The sequence below is a fragment of the Carcharhinus amblyrhynchos genome, chromosome 5 (assembly GCF_965287045.1).
Source record: "Carcharhinus amblyrhynchos chromosome 5, sCarAmb.v2.hapA, whole genome shotgun sequence".
NCBI lineage: Eukaryota > Metazoa > Chordata > Chondrichthyes > Carcharhiniformes > Carcharhinidae > Carcharhinus > Carcharhinus amblyrhynchos.
The window spans coordinates 27,935,604-27,952,464 of NC_137328.1; the positions used below are offsets into that span (position 1 = coordinate 27,935,604).

Below are 16,861 nucleotides of genomic sequence, written 5' to 3' on the forward strand. Positions count from 1 at the left end.
GCCCAACCAGAAGGAACTCATACAGGTTAAGTTTTATGCCTCAGATGTAATCAAAATTGGTCAGAAGAGTCAAGCATTTTGCATCCACTGCTGCAGAGAAGTCCTGTTTCATTCATTCAGCAGTAACCAACTTCATTAAAGGCAACTGCAGTTTTACGACTCTGTAAATTCACCTGGCTGTCTGCATGAAGCTGTTCCTATACCTATGAACCATCAAATGGGAACAATCCAATTAGGTGCTGCTATTACTTCATTTGTGCACACTATGAGAAAATAATTTGCATTTCTCGCAGGGATACAAATGATTCTTTCATTCAAATCAACCAAACATCAGGGGTATAGTTGGTTCCTCAGCCATGATTTATGATTCAACCTCTGCACAACCTGCAATCAGAGAGCAGATACAGGAGATCACAACCTGTAATCAGAGAGCAGATACAGGAGGTCACAATCTGTAATCAGAGAGCAGATACAGGAGGTCACAACCTGTAATCAGAGAGCAGATACAGGAGGTCACAACCTGTAATCAGAGAGCAGATACCGGAGATCATAACCTGTAATCAGAGAGCAGATACAGGAATTCACAACCTGCAATCAGAGACCAGATACAGGAGGTCACAACCTGCAATCAGAGAGCAGGAGATCACAACCTGTAATCAGAGAGCAGATACCGGAGATCACAACCTGTAATCAGAGAGCAGATACAGGAATTCACAACCTGCAATCAGAGAGCAGATACAGGAGATCACAACCTGTAATCAGAGAGCAGATACAGGAGATACAGGAGGTGCTAACAGCAATAGGTGGAATCTTTGGAGAATCCACCAGCAGCAGGAAGCTTGGCGAGCGGAGGGAACTTAATGTGGCGTGAGCTAAACATATGTTTCCAAACAGAGGAATTAACCTTTGCAATTATATTCTCTGGACTTTAAATGCAGGTCGAGCTTCCCAATGAACAAGTTCTGGAAGCTATATGCATGTATTAGCATGTCATATACGCTCATTAAAAAGCCAGCTCATCTGAATTAAGATCCTCATCCAAATTAGAATTTGAAAGCTCACATTTACGTTTGTAACCTAGGTGGAGTGCATTTATTTTCAAGGTGGCATTTAAAAAATAGCGTATATTACATTTTAAACCTTTCAACCTCTCATCATCTACCAACCTCCACTGCAACCCTTGAAACACCCAATAAAACGATTCCTCTTCTCGTCGTCACCCATGAAGATCCTCTCATTAGTCTTGACGAATTACTACAACTATTACATAGAAACATACATAAAAAAAAGCAAGATTAGGCCATTTGGCCTTTTGAACTTGCTCCACCATTCATTGATTATGGCTGATTATCAAAATCAATACCCTGGCCTGCCGCCAACCCCCCACTCCCAATCATATTCCTTGACCACTTTAGCCCCAAGAGCTTTATCTAATTCCTTCTTGAAATCACACATTTTGACTTCAACTACCTTCTGTGGTAGTGAATTCCGTACTTTCGCTCCCTAGGTGAAGAAATTTTTCCTCATCTCAGTCCTAAAAGGTTTACACTTTATCCTCAAGCTCAGACCCCTAGTTCTGTACTCCCCAATCATCAGGAACGTTCTTTCTGAATCTACCTTGTCTAACCCTGTTAAAATTTTATAAGTTTTTATGAGATTCCCTATCGCTCTTTTAAATGCCAATGAATATAATCTTACGTGACTTGGTCTCTCCTCATATGACAGACCTGCCATCCCAGGAATCAACTGACAAACCTTTGCTGCACTCCCTCTGTTGCAAGAACCTCCTTCCTCAGATAAGGACACCTAAACCGGACACAATATTCCACATGTGACCTCACCAATGCCCTGAACAGTTGAGTAAAACATCCCTAATCAAAAACTCAAATCCTCGAGCTATGAAGGCCAACATAACAATTGCTTTCTTTACTGCCTGCTCTACCTCTGTACTCAGTTTCAATGGCTGATGTACGAGGACACCAAGATTTTGCTGAGTATCCATCTCTCTCAATTTACATCCATTCAAATAATAATTTATTTTATTACTGAAGTACTGACATGATTAGCCTGTCCAAATCATGCTGAAGCATCTCTGCATCGTCCTCACAGCTCACCCTCCCACCCAGCTTTGTATCATCTGCAAATCTGGAGATAATACATTCAGTTTCCTTGTCCAGATTATTAATATATAACGTGAACAGTTGAGGGCCTAGCACAGATCCCTGCAGTACCGCACTAGTCACTGCCTGCCAATTGGAAAAATACCCATTTATTCCAACTCTGCTTGCTGTCTACGAACCAGCTTTTTATCCAGCTCAAGACACTTTAACTTTACATCGTAATCCGTTATTGTTGAAACCCTTCTGAAAGTCTAAATCAACCACATTCACTCTCAGCTCTAGCTGCATCCTTAAAGAATTTTGGTAGATTTGTCAGGCATGATTTCCCTTTCATCAATGCAGTATTCTCCACGTGGCTTCAACCACCACCAGCCCCCCACCAAAACCTATCCATTACTGTCACTTTAAAACATTGAATGTGGTCGGATGGTAGGTCCAAGATTTCATGAGGGGGCATCAGGAAGACAGACAACACAGGTGGCTTCGATAATGGGAATGATCAGAGTGGGCATATGGAGGGCAACAGCTGTAGGTTCAAGGCTAGCTTCATGGATGACGGGGGGAGAAGAATGATTTTATTGGGTGGGTCAAGATAAAGGGGGAGGGGGAGGTTAGTGGGTGACAAGGGAATGTAGAAGGTGGGAGCAAGTTTGAAATGTGATGTGCATCATTTTTAAATATCTCCTTGAAAACACAGTTGCTCTATATGCAAGTCCTCAAGTGGGACGGTCTTCTCAGGTGGGTGGAATTCAAGGTCAGCACACTTGACCAAAGAAAATCCTAATAATCATGAGACAACTGGGTGCAACCACATTAAGTTGTATTCTCCTCTCTATGGTGAAGCCTACATGGCAGCAGGTTTATTTCTGAGTCAGAAATCTAATAACATCAAGATCCCAGCGCAGACTGGAGCAGCTGTTCATTCTGTGCAATTTGCCATCGACTGCTGTCAGAAACAGTGATGAAGAGAGAGAGAGAGAGATCAATCCTCCAAGGGGCACGGCTGTTAGATGATAGCCAACCAAATCTAAACCTCCAACTACTTGGATAAATAATTATAGCTGACAAGGGCTCCGATGGTAAATTTGCCTATGCTGCCAAGGTAATAGCTTTTCTATAGAATTTGAGGGTAGTGGAAGGAAGTTGAATCATGTCTGAGGGAGGATTCTTACACGTGGCTTTCATCATCCCCGTCAAAGAGCAATGTCTCCATGTGCAGAACATGGAAAACCTTCTCCTGGAAACAGTGGGATGAGGATGCCATGCCTACATGGATCCTAGACACAGGACTTAGCACTGGCTTTGTGGCTCTGAGATGGATCAAATCTGCAAAGAATATGCTCATTAGATTTCTGCACTTTGTTCCAAGATGTACTCAGGCCTAGACGATGCAGGCTCCAGGAACCCTTGATGTTCTACTGATTCCATCGAGTAGTAGAAGAGGAGACCCATCGCAAGTTAGCACAGAGCCAGGATGTGTAATGACCTGACCAACAGGGCCCCAAAGAAATCAGGATACTGGCAACCAGGGGCCAGTGCAATGGCATGTCCCCTGTTATTGCACAGGCAGTGCACCTATCTACAACTGAACAAAAGACAATGCCGAAGGTGCCTTAGAATGTCCCTTATGGTTGCTCACATCTACCACCTTTCCCACGAGGGCCCGTGGCTGCAAAGATTAGGAGGCATTCCCATGCCAGTGATATTAATGGCCACCATAGCCTTAAACCTCTTTGCTCGTAACTCCTTCCACACTCCACTGGGGACCTGTGCAGCATCCCTCAAAGATGCACAAATGCAAACTGGAGGTAACGAATGTCTTGTTCAGGAAAGCTAGGCTGCAAGAGTGTTCTGTTTTGCAGCAATCTCTGGTTTCGCACAAGTGCAAGGGACTACTGACTGCACACATATGGCCTTGAGAGCTTCCTGGCAAAAGCCAGTCAGATTTATCAATAGGGAAGATTTCCAGTCTTTGAAAGTGCAGCTGATATGAAATCACAGAAATCATGCATTTTGTGCTCTGTTCCCAGGCAGTTCTCACAACACCCAAGTTCTGAATTTCCAGGTGCCACAGGTTTTTAAAAGACCTTGGTGATTACAGGTCTGGCTCACTGGGGACAAGGGATATCCACAGAAGACCTGGCTCGTGATGCCACTTGGCCATCTGCAGAATGCTGCTGAAGAGAGCAGCAATGGTGCACATGTCTCCACAACTCAATGACAGAACAATGAGATTCCTAACTATGACGTGCATCTGTTTTGACTGCTAAAGCGGGCTTTTCAATACTCATCCAGAGAGCGTCCCACTTCATTGTTGCATGCTATGCCCTGCACAACTTTGTCCTCCAAAGGGAGGATGCTTTAGCTGGGGGAGATGTGGAAAACCAAGATGTCTCTTGTGATGATGGTGAAGAGATGACAAGTGCCAGGATTTCAGTGAGGCACATGCAGAGGCCATTGTAAAGAGACCGCATGACAATTGTGCAGATGTGAGATCACACTTGTAAAAACTCAAAAACATCCCTCTTCAATAGGAATTTAATGACCTTTTTGTTTTTACATGTTTATAATTTATACATATGTGCATGTGATGAATGTTACCACTTAATTTGTTTGCTTTCTTTAAATTCACATATACACCACTTGATTCTTGTCCAAACAAGATTATGTGTATTTGTATTAAGTATAAGTCTGAGGAAATAGAGATGAGCTTTAAAGATCTCTCATCTTTCTGGAAAAAATTGAAACTGGCAAAGTTAGCTTTCATTGCCCATTCATGTGCAACTGAGTGATTTGCTAGGCCATTCAGAGGGCAGGGAAGAGTCAACACAGTGCTGTAGATCTGGAGTCTTGCAAAAAGGCTAACATGATCAAGGACAGCAGATTTCCCTCCCTGAAAGACATTAGTAAACCAGATGTCTTTTTCTGACAATCCAGGAGTTTCATAGTCTCTGTTACTGATTTCCCAAGCTTCTCTGATGGGATATGAACATATATCTTCAGAAATTTAGTCCAGGCTCCTGAGTTACAAGAGCAGTAAGATAACCACTGTGGCCATGAATGTACAAACAGGCCATCTAAAATGGCGATTTATAAAGCACTCTGGGACAATTGGGCAAGAACTAAAACAACAGGCCGCAGCCTAAAAGATGCAGATAAACAGGCTGCAACCCAGACGAGTGAATACATAGGATATGGGTCATCTCCAGAACAAAACAGACTTTCTGGTCAAACTGGGTTTTTTACCAGACTTAAGGGCGCATTTACACCTTATTTGGGAGGGAGGTGTGAACCCTATGTGCCCCCAGCACCTGCAGACATGGCCGTTGGGGATTGGTATGGCAGCACCCAACTGGATTTTATCGATCAGGGTGATCAAGTCCTGATCGATTGATTGGCAATGGCCAAAAGGAGCGCGAAACCCAACAGGGTATAAAGGGTGCTGCACAACCAAGAATCTCTCTCTCTTTCTCTCTGACTCCACGGACGAGCTACAACACCAGTGACCATTGCCAGCGACGACCAGCATGAGGAGAGCCACCATACCCGAAAAGGGAGGAAGACCAGAGCCAAAGTGCCAGGCCAGACCAAAGGACCAGACCAGTGGATGACCGAGACCAGCGCACATATAAAGGCCAATATCTGCTTGAGTACTTGTTAGTCACACAAAGTTAAGTCAAGGTCTTGTATTGGATTTGAATTTGAGTATTTTCTGTAAAGATAATTTATTGTTGGTTGGGTGGATGATTATCGATTGTGTGTCTTAAATAGATATTGGTTGTACTAACAAGACATCTACTTGCAGTTATTTGTCCACTGTATAAAGATTAAAGCGGACTGTATGGCAGGCACAACACCAGCCTACGCATGCGCAAAACTCCCGAAGCCTGTGGGACTTGGAGTTCCCAGTTTCTGCTCCACAGAACAACAAGTTGGATTGCATAACAAGATAACCACTATACTATTATTGCCACAATTATACAGCATTTTGATTTTGTTTTAATCCATGAGACCATGAAAACAAAAGGTTCTGAATATTAGAATATTCAAATGTCTGTTACATATTTAAAAAGGTTGAAGAGCTTGTCACATGATTTGATAACGATGTCATAAAGTTGTTGATTTACTTTCAGTTTTGTATTCTGTGTAGAGGAGAGAACAGATGTGATCTTACTGGCTCACCATGCTGGTCGATCGGTCCAGTGTGCTCCTTTCGATTTTTAAAAATTCAACTGTGAGATATGGGCATCTTTGGCAGGCCAGCACTTATTGTCTGCAGCTAACTTCCCTGGCATACTGTTTTCTCACCCATTCTACACTTAGAGAAAATTCCGTTCAACATCCCTTTCAATAAACCAGTTGTATGTTACATTGAATCTGTGTGTGCAAACCAAGTCTTTTCTTTTTCTGTTGGAACCCACAAGCCCTAACATAGTTAGGTCATTATATTGGCTGGGTTTGGTTTCAGTTAAATAACTTGCCTTCATACTTTTTACAGAATGCCCAAGATGTTTCACTGCTAATTAAAAACTTTTGCAGGGACTCGCTGCTTGTATTGGAAAACTGTATAGTCAATATTAAGTGCGCAAGATCCCACAAACTACAATGAGATAACTAGCCAGGTAATCTGCTTCAGTAATGTTGGTTGAGGGGTATATATTGGTCAGGATACCTTCACTGCCTTCCTTCAGACAGTACATGAAAAGGCAACACTCCCTCAGTACTGCACAGCAGTGTCAGCCTACATTATATGCTCAAGTTTCCGGAATGGGGTCTGAACCCACAAAGTTTGATGCAGGGGACAAATATTCCAAGAGTGGCAACAGGTCTGCAACTTTTTCTCCAATGTCTGAACGTCCTACTGTATTTACAAAATTATTGAAATAAATTATTTATTTTTAAATCAAGAATTGTGAATGTTCCTTCCAGCAAAGTAAAAGCCTATAAAAATGTTGCTTTTTGAGTTGCAGTCTATACCAAACAAAAAGCAAACTCTAGCAATCATACATTTAGAAATTTGATAATTTAAGGTGCCAAACATTAGAAACGAGTCAAGGAAAACTGAGCTGAAATTAGTCAATATGAGAGTTGAAGTAGTCCATTGCCTTAAGAATACACAGACACGCTAGAGCAGAAATATTATCCATTATGGAGGCTTTTACACAAGCCTAGCAAACAAGTTCTCCAACTCAGCCTGACTAATTTATCCAGATTTCAGGGAATCCTTCGTCATTTTGGTCTAATGAGCAAACAAACTGAACAGACACAAATTTATCACATTTTTACAAAAGCATGCTTGCAAAAAAAAATTCCAAACTAAAAACTTAATGGTGAAAAGTCCCATCTGGTCTTCATTTTCTAATAAAAATCAATTTACAGCACCACTGCACATCACTAATGTGAATTCAAGACACAACAGATACTTTAATTTCACCTCATTTTTATCTGTGAAAAACTGTATCCCACATTTTAATGCCTTTTTAACGCTGATGAATGTTTATGACACATTAACATTTTCAAAAACAGCTGAAGAAGAACTGAGTGCATTCAGATCTCCGCAAAATGAAATGCTTATGCTACAGCTCATTAAGTTTCTACAGACTGCAGTAAACCGTGACTAGTACTTAAAGGAGCTCTGTATATGGACTAAACAACTGGCTCACAATTATGTTATTCTGTTAAAAACTATGGAAGCAATTTGGCCAATATTAAAAAAAGACCTGTGCCCCTCTCTGTAAAAATAAACATTTAGCACAGCGCGTGAAACAGAACTGTATTGAAATAAAAACAAAAATTTCTGGGAATACATTGCAGGCCCGCCAGCACCTGTGGAGAGAGAAAATGTTTCAGGTTTTGATCTTCCCTCTGAACTGGGTTGTCAGTTGTCAGTCCTCCTGATTATCTGAAACGATTTTTTGATTTACTTGGCTGGAGAGAGAGTGGATCAAGAGTGGGGGGAATAATGGCTGGTGGTGCAAGGGGGCAGGGGGTGTGGGACGGCGAGTGGCTGGCAGGAGGGGGCGAGAGAGTGGCCAGAGGGACGGGACGGGACGGGACGGGAATCGGGGAGCCGGAGGGAGGGGGGAGAGAGCGGCTGGAGGGAGGGGCGAGAGAGAGTGGCTGGAGGAAGGGGAGACATTGGCTGGGGGGAGGGGGAGAGGGCAGCCAGAGGGAGGGGAGAGAGTGGCTAGAGGAGGGGGAGAATTGATTGCGGAGAATCGCACACCAGAATGGATAGAGCTCCTGGGGATAACTTTGAGCATGCCCGAAAGCTTTGGGCGCACTGGAGATATATTTGAGCATGTGGGCATAGCTTTGAGCATGTTGAAATAGCTTTGAGTGCATCGGATAGGTTTGAGAGATAGGGGATGGTTTTGAGCATGTTGGGTTAGCTTGGAATACAGCTTAATAGCTTTGAACAAGTGGGATAGGATTGAGTGTGCTGGGATATCTTTGAATGCACCGAATTGGCTTTGAATGTGATGGGATATCATTGAGATCCCTGGGATCACTGCGAGCATGCCTGGATCCCCACGAATGCACAAAGATCGCCTGGATCGCTTGAACACCCCGGGGCTGCTTTGAGTTAAAGAATCCCCACAGCACAGTAGGAGGTTATTCAGCCCTTTTGGTCTGTATTGACTCTTCGAAAGTGTTTCCTACGTATCCCGCTACCCGCACCCTCTCCCCACACCCCGTCTTATCCACATAAGCCCTGCATTTACCATGCTAATCCACCTAAACTACACATCCTTGGACACTAAGAGGCAATTTAGTATGGTTAATCCATCTAACCTACACACCTGTGAAATGTGGGAGGAAAGCAGGACACATGGAGGAAACCATGCTGACATGAGGAGAACATTCAAACTCTACACATTCACCAGAGGGTGGAATTGAACTTGGGTCTCTGATACTGAGGCAAGAGCGGGTGCTTTGAGTGCACTGTGATTGGTTTGAGAGTGAGGGAATAGATTTCATGTGTGGGAATAGCTTTGAGTGGGTTGGGAGAGTTTTGTATGTTATGGTGACTAGTGGAGTGCCCCAGGGATCGGTGCTGGGGCCTCAGCTATTTACCATTTATATAGATGATCTGGAGGAGGGAACCGAGTGTAGGGTGTCGAAATTTGCTGATGACACCAAAATTGGTGGAACGGCAAATTGCGCGGAGGGTGTGGAGAGTCTACAGAAGGAGCTAGATAGGCTGGGCGAATGGGCCAGGAAATGGCAAATGGAATTTAATGTTGGCAAGTGCGAGGTGGTCCACTTTGGTAGGAATAATGGTAGGAAGGACTATTACTTACGTGGCGAAAAACTGCAGCAGGCGACGGTGCAGAGGGACCTTGGGGTCCTTGTGCATGAGTCGCAAAAACTCAGCTTGCAGGTGCAGCAGGTGGTCAGGAAGGCGAATGGGATGCTGGCCTTCATCGCGAGGGGGATTGAATATAAAAGTAGGGAGGTGTTGCTGCGGCTGTATAGGGCATTGGTGAGGCCGCAGCTGGAGTACTGTGTGCAGTTTTGGGCGCCGTACTTACGCAAGGATATTTTGGTCTTGGAGGGAGTGCAGAGGAGGTTTACTAGGCTGATTCCGGAGTTGAGGGGGTTGAGCTATGAGGAGAGGCTGAATAAACTAGGCTTGTACTCGTTAGAGTTTAGAAGAATGAGGGGAGATCTCATTGAGACGTATAAGATGATGAATGGGATGGATAGGATAGAGGTGGAGAGACTCTTCCCGCTCAGAAAGGACAGTAGGACTAGGGGGCACAGCCTCAAGATAAAGGGGGGGGCGGTTTAGAACGGAGTTGAGGAGGAACTTCTTCACTCAAAGGGTGGTGAATCTCTGGAATTCTCTGCCCGTTGAAGTGGTGGAGGCTACCTCGCTAAGTATTTTTAAGACGCGGGTTGATGGGTTTTTGATAAGAGAGGGGATTAAGGGTTATGGGGAGAGGGCGGGAATGTGGAACTGAGCCACGACAGATCAGCCATGATCTTATTGAATGGCGGGGCAGGCTCGAAGGGCTAGATGGCCTACTCCTGCTCCTATTTCTTATGTTCTTATGTATGTGCTATCGAATTGAAATCATATTCATTTCAAATTAGAGCAATTCGTGTCAAATTGTCATTGAATGCAATGAGTGCAGATGAAAGCAAAAACGATGTCAACATTTTCAGGTAGATACATAGCAATGCCTGCAGCTTTCATCTTACACCATCCACTGAAGCATGGGAGAAAGTATGGAGCAATTCACCATCAATCTTTACTTGGGCTATGCATGGGATCTACTGAGACACCCGGAAGTGGGAATTGAGGGAAGGACACTTAAGTGTGCAAGACCTGAAATGTAAATTTCCTGAAAGCGGGATGAAAGTTGGGAATTAAGTTGAATTAGAGTGTTTTTGTTCGCAGTGACAAGCAATGAAGAGCTATTTTTAATGTATTAGCATATCATGCATACTCATTAAGATACATGGTTACCGCATTAAAGTGTACCCTTGTCATTATTTCAGCAGCAAAAAAGAAATTCATGGTATTTCAGATTCATGACCAGTTAAAGGTATCATGCAGCAAGCAAAGGGGAACATGGAGGGAGTAGCAGCTGTGTCTCTTGTATGGGAAACTTTGTTACACAAGGGGAGAGGAGGCTGAGCTCTTGCACTGAGCATGGGTGGTGGCTATCCAGAGAATGTGGGGTATGGCTGTCTGAGGAATCATGGAAATTGGAAGCAAGAATAGGCCATTCGGCTCTTCAGGCCTCCTCTGCCAATTATTTTGATCATGGCTGACCAGCAAATTCAATATCCTGATCCTGCCTTCCCCCTAAATCCCTTGATCCCTTTAGCCCCAGCAGCTAGATTTGATTTCTTCTTGAAATCACACATTTTGGCCTCAACTGCTTTCTGTGGTAGTGAATTCCACATATTCATCACTCTCCGGGTGAAGAAATTTCTCCTCATCTCCTTCCTAAACCTTAGGCCTTATCCTCAAACTATGACCCTTAGTTCTGGACTCTCCCATCATCAGGAATATTCTTTCTGAATCAAACCTATATAATCCTTGTAGGATTTGAGAACATCCTTTCTCACACTTCTAAATTCCAAAGAATATAATCCTAACTGATATACTCTCTCCTCATATGACAGACCTGCCATCCCAGGAATCAGTCTGGTGAACCTTTGTTGCACTCCTTCTATAGCAAGGACATCCTTCTTCAGATAAGGACACCAGAACAGCACACAATATATTAGGTATGGCCTCACTAATACAACTGCAGTCCTATTACTATTCTCAAATCACTTGGTATGAATAGCATTTGCCTTCTTTACTGCCTGTTGTACCTGCGCACTGACTTTCAGAAGTTATGCACGAGGGCACCAAGGTCTCACTGAGTATCCATGTCTGTCAATTTACACCCATTCAAATAAATTCTGCCTTACTATTATTGCTACTGAAATTGATAATCTCACATTTATCCATATTATACTGCATCCACAATGCAAATGCCACACACTCAGCCAAATCATGCTGAAGTATCTCTGCAACCTCCTCACAGCTCACCCTCTCACCCAGCTTTGTATCATCTATAAATTTGGAGATAAACATTTAGCTTCCTCGTCCAAATCATGAATATGTAATGTGAACAGCTAGGGTCCAAGCATAAATTCCTGCGATACTCCACAAGTCAGTGCTGGCCAATCAGAAAAAGACCCAGTTATGCCAACTCTTTGCTTCCTATCTGCTAACCAGCTTTCTATCCATCTCAGGGTATTACCTGCAATCCTATGCACTTTAACCTTATGTAGTAGTCTGCTATGTGAGACCTTGTCAAAAACCTTCTGAAAGTCTAAGTAGACCATACCCACAGGTTCTTTTTGTTCAACTCTACTGGTTACATCCTCAAAGAATTCTAATAGATTCATCAAGCATATCTTCTCTTTGTAAATCCACGCTGAATTTTTCTGATTATACCACTGCCTTCCAAACACTGAGCTATGAAATCCTTGATAATGGACTTTGGCAACTTACCAACATTCGGTTTATAGTTCTAATTTTTCTCTACCTCTCTTTTTGAATAGCGATCTTACATTAGCCACCTTCCAATCTATAGCAACCAGTCCAGAGTACAAAAAATTTTGGAAAATGACCATCAATGGATCTACTATTCCCAGGGCCACGTTCTTAGGTAACTCGGGATGAAGATTATCAGGCCCTTATTCATCCATCCCGTCAATTTCCCCCAAACTATTTCTCTATTAATACTGATTTCCTTCAGCTCTGCACTAATACTTGTTTCTCTCAGAACTTCTAGTACGTTATTCATGTTTCCTTTATGAAGCAGCAAAGTACAAATTTAGTTCCTCAGCCATTTCTTTGTTGCCCGTTGTGGATTCTCCCATTTCTGACTATGAGAGGCCTACATTCATTTTTGTCAATCTTTTTCTCTTTATGTACCTATACAAACTTTTACATTCATTTTTTATGTTCTCTGCTAGCTTACTTGCATACTCTATTTTCCCTTTCTTAACCAATCCTTTGGTCCTCCTTTGCTGAATTTTAACTTGCTGCTAATCCTCAGATTTTTCTTACTTTCTTGCAAGAAGTATTTTCTTGCTAATTTGTATGCTTCTTTTTTGAATCTTATGCCATCTCTAATTTCCCATGTAATCCATGGTTTGTCCACAGTTCCTTTACCACTCTTGCGCCAAACAGGAATAAACAATTTTTGGAGTTCACCTCTTCATTCCTTAAATACCTGCCATCACTTATCACTTTTCAGTAATATTTCCCTGTCATTATAGCCAATTCATAATAATTATCTTTATTGAGGTTCAGGACCCTGGTCTCATAATCAACGATGTCACTATCCACCTTGACAAAGAATTATGGCCACTTATAAAGTAAAGTATATTTATTAGTCACAGATAAGGACATTAATACTGCAATGAAGTTACTGTGAAATTTGCCGGCACCTTTCCGAGTTAATGCACGTAACCAGCACATCTTTCAGACTGTGGGAGGAAACCGGAGCACTCAGAGGAAACCCACGCAGACACGGGGAAAGTGACCCAAGCTGGGAATCGAACCCCAGTCCCTGGCGCTGTGAGGAAGCTGTGCCCAAGGGTTCTCTCACAACTAGATTTCCAACTAATCTTTTCTCATTGCACAAGATCCAGACCCAAGGTGGCTTGTTCCCTTGTTGATTCCTCTACATGTTGGTCCAGAAAACCATTCTGCATACACTCCAAAAATTTTTCCTCTATTGTACTATGACTAATTTGACTATCCCAATCTATATGCAGATTAAAGTTACTTATCATCACAAATGTTCCTTTAACACATGCATCTCTGATTTCCTGTCTGATACAATTCTGAACATTACCACTACAGTTTGGTGGTCTGTAAACCATCCCATAAATGTTTTTTGCCCCTTGGTGTTTCTTAACTCTACCCCTTCAGATTCCACATTGTTTGCACTAATATCTTTCCTCAATGTTGCATTAACATCTTCTTTAATCAACAATGCATCTTCATCACCTTTTCCTTTCTGTCCTTCCTAAACATAAAATAGCCCTCAAGGGAAGGGAGGGCGATGGGATTTTGGGGCCTGGCTGCCCAAGGACAGTTGCAGCTGTCCACGGAAGTCGAACTATGGCTGTCTGAGGAAGGGAGGAGTGCAGATGTTCAGGGATAGCGAGTTATGGGTGTCTGAAGAAAGAAGGATCCCAAATGTCCAGGGAAGTCAGGTTATGGCTGTCTGAGGAAGGGAGAGTCACAGCTGTCTAGGGACATTGGAGTATGGCTGGCTGAGGAAAGGAGATCACATCACCTTCAGACCTTTAACCACCATGAGCTGACGGCAGTGTCAGCACCTTCCTAGCTGCTCCTGCTACATAACTGGCTGGGTCCCTGGACTGTGCATAGCCAATTGGCTAGCCAAAGCTTGACCAGACACCCACACATGGTTCGACTGACAGTACACTCAGCGCTGTAACAACATTCCACCTTTTATTTTCTTTTCACTCCTTTGTCATGATCTATGCAATACAACTCCACCCAAGTTGAAAACAGTTGCAAAGAAAACAATGCAATTCACAAAATAAAAGCAAATTACTGCAGATGCAGGAATCTGAAAAAAAAACAGGAAATGCTAGAAAATCTCAGCAGGTCTAAAAACATCTGTGGAAAGAGCTAATGTTTCCAATCTGGATGACCTTTCATCAGAGCACCTGACAAAGGGGCCCCCAGATTCAAAATGTTAGCTCTCTCCACAGATTTGCTGAGATTTTCCAGCGTTTTTTGCAATTTAAGAAATGATGGTGTAATGACAATGTAGATTTTGTATGAGTGCAAATTGTAGAAACGATCAGTTACTTACTTTCTTAGACAGCAAGTTTATCCATGGCGAACTGCAGTTACTCAAATCTGGACCCAACGGATCCCACAGTCCTTCAGGTGACAAACATGTATAAGTGGCTACACCTGTAGATATTGAAAAAACATCAAGTCTATAATTGTAAATAGATGGAATGATCAGCTCCCTTTGTTTCACAATTTTTCAGGTACTTCTTTTGTCATGGACCATTTTGACTAATCAAAAAGGGGTAATGCAGCCAGCAGTACTGTTCTATAACTGTCCATTGCAATGATTTCCTCATGCTTCCCTTTTGCTTTTCCCTCTCAACCTCCAAACGTGTGGGTATGTGTTTTTTCATTCACAGAACTCAGGAAAATACCTCCAGACTACAGGCAAATTTCACAGGAACAAATCCTATCTGCTGGCTTACTACGATTACTAACCTTAGAAAACTCAATATCCAAGAGCAATGCAATATTTATATCAGCTTTTCCTACAGTTCTTGAAATCAATGGGATGGAAATCTGTCCAGTGCAGTAACAGGTTTCTGCTAGATTACTCCCCCACCCCTAAAGTAGAGAAGTTTAAAATGATCTCCCCCACCCAGCACCCCACCCCACCCCCACCACCTGATCAAATTTGCTGATGAACATAAGCAATTTATAGATGGCTGATCCACGTCACAGCATATTCATCAGTATCCGGTGTTCAGTATAGTTGCTTTAAAATATTATAGAACCATAGAATCCCTACAATGCAGAAGGAGGCCATTCAGCCCAAGGAAAGGTGAGGAAAATTGGATTCATTCTATAGCTCTGATGACTAGCTGATGAAGGGAAAGGTCCAATGGACTGATGGCATTCAGAATTAGATTTCAAATAAACACAGTACGTTAAACTACACTTTTGAAAGAAGATCAGCACTTGAGTGTGTCCAGGTTGCAGAGTTCTCAAACTCCAGTGGCCAAAGATACTCTAAATGTCTAAATCACCCTTTTTTCTTTGAAAACCATATTGCATTATCCACAATCAAGCAAACGAAAGCTGCGTCTTCCTAAATCAACATTCAAAAGTAAGTCATAGTTTATAAGTTTCAACTAAGAAAATAAAACCACTGGTCAACTAAAGATTTCAGCAACAAATTTCTTACCTATTGTTCCCAGAGGGCACGGCCTTCTCGCCACCTCGCCTGGTTGAGTTCTGGGCCAAGGTATGTCCCTTTTTTCTGTGGCTTCACAGCATTCTGGTCCCTCAGGGAGCTGTGATGCTATTGGTGTTTTTGCAGTGGTTCCATGAATTAAGGGAGGATTTTCTGATGCTAGGGTTGTTGTGGTCTTGATACTTCTTCCTGAAGCCATTGTTGTTGTAGCTATGGTAGTGGTCATTTCAACAATGGGGCTTTTTGTAGCTTCCATGACAAACGATGAAGATGTTGATTCTGAAATGAAGATCCAAGATTATGATTATCCATTTGAGAAAAATATTAAAATCCTCATTTCCAAAGCCACTAGTTTTACGGTGACTAAATAAGATAAATTTTGAATTTAGCTTAGGGTGAACTGACATTTATATTAAGAGCATCATCTATTAAGATTCAATCCATAGATATTTGGACTTGCTTGTTCACTAAAGAACAAAGAAAATTACAGTACAGGAACAGGCCCTTCAGCCCTCTAAGCCTGCACTGATCATTCTGCCCAACTGAATGAAAAATCCTCACCCTTCCAGGGACCATATCCCTCTATTCCCATCCTATTCTTGTATTTGTCACTATTGTAACTGCTTCCACCACCTCTCCCAGCACCCACCACCCTCTGCGTAAAAAAACTTGCCTCGTACATTTCCTTTAAACATCGCATCTTAAACCTATGCCCCCTATTAATTGACTCATCCACCCTGGGAAAAAGCTCCTGACTATCCATTCTGTCCATGCCCCTCATATAAATGGAATTTAATTTCACAATGACTGTATGGGCAAATGACTGTGAAGTGTGGTCATTGAAATATGTTTTAAGCTGTGCATTAAAGGAGGAATGAGAGGTAGAGAGGCTTAGGGAGGTATAACAGAGTTTAGGGCCTTGGTAGCTGAAGGTACGGTTGTCAGAGATGGAGCAATTAATATTAAGGGTATAGAAGAAGGCAGAATTGGAGCATGGTGGCACAGTGGTTAGCACCACTACCTCACAGCACCAGGGGCCCGAGTTCAATTCCACCTTGGGTGGCTGTGTGGAGTTTGCACATTGTCTCCATGTCTACATGGCTTTCCTCCAGGTATTCCGGTTTCTCCCAAAGATGTGCATTAGGCTTAGGCTATGCTAAATTGTTCTTTTCTGTCCCATGATGTGTAGATTAGGGAGATTAGCAAGGTATATGTGTGAGGTTATTGGGA

At 42.6% G+C, this 16,861-nt stretch overlaps 1 protein-coding gene across 3 annotated transcripts in view; it reads right to left on the bottom strand.

Annotated features, from left to right (window-relative positions):
• Positions 1-16,861, bottom strand: part of LOC145342927 (adhesion G protein-coupled receptor L3-like) — a 937,845-nt gene that overhangs the window by 190,511 nt on the left and 730,473 nt on the right. For all 3 annotated transcript variants that reach the window (XM_080188553.1, XM_080188552.1, XM_080188551.1), the window contains exons 7-8: positions 15,623-15,910; positions 14,495-14,598 (exon numbers count right to left, since the gene is read on the bottom strand). In XM_080188553.1, coding sequence (XP_080044679.1) covers positions 14,495-14,598; positions 15,623-15,910 — 392 coding nt within the window. The remainder of the gene's footprint in view (positions 1-14,494; positions 14,599-15,622; positions 15,911-16,861) is intronic.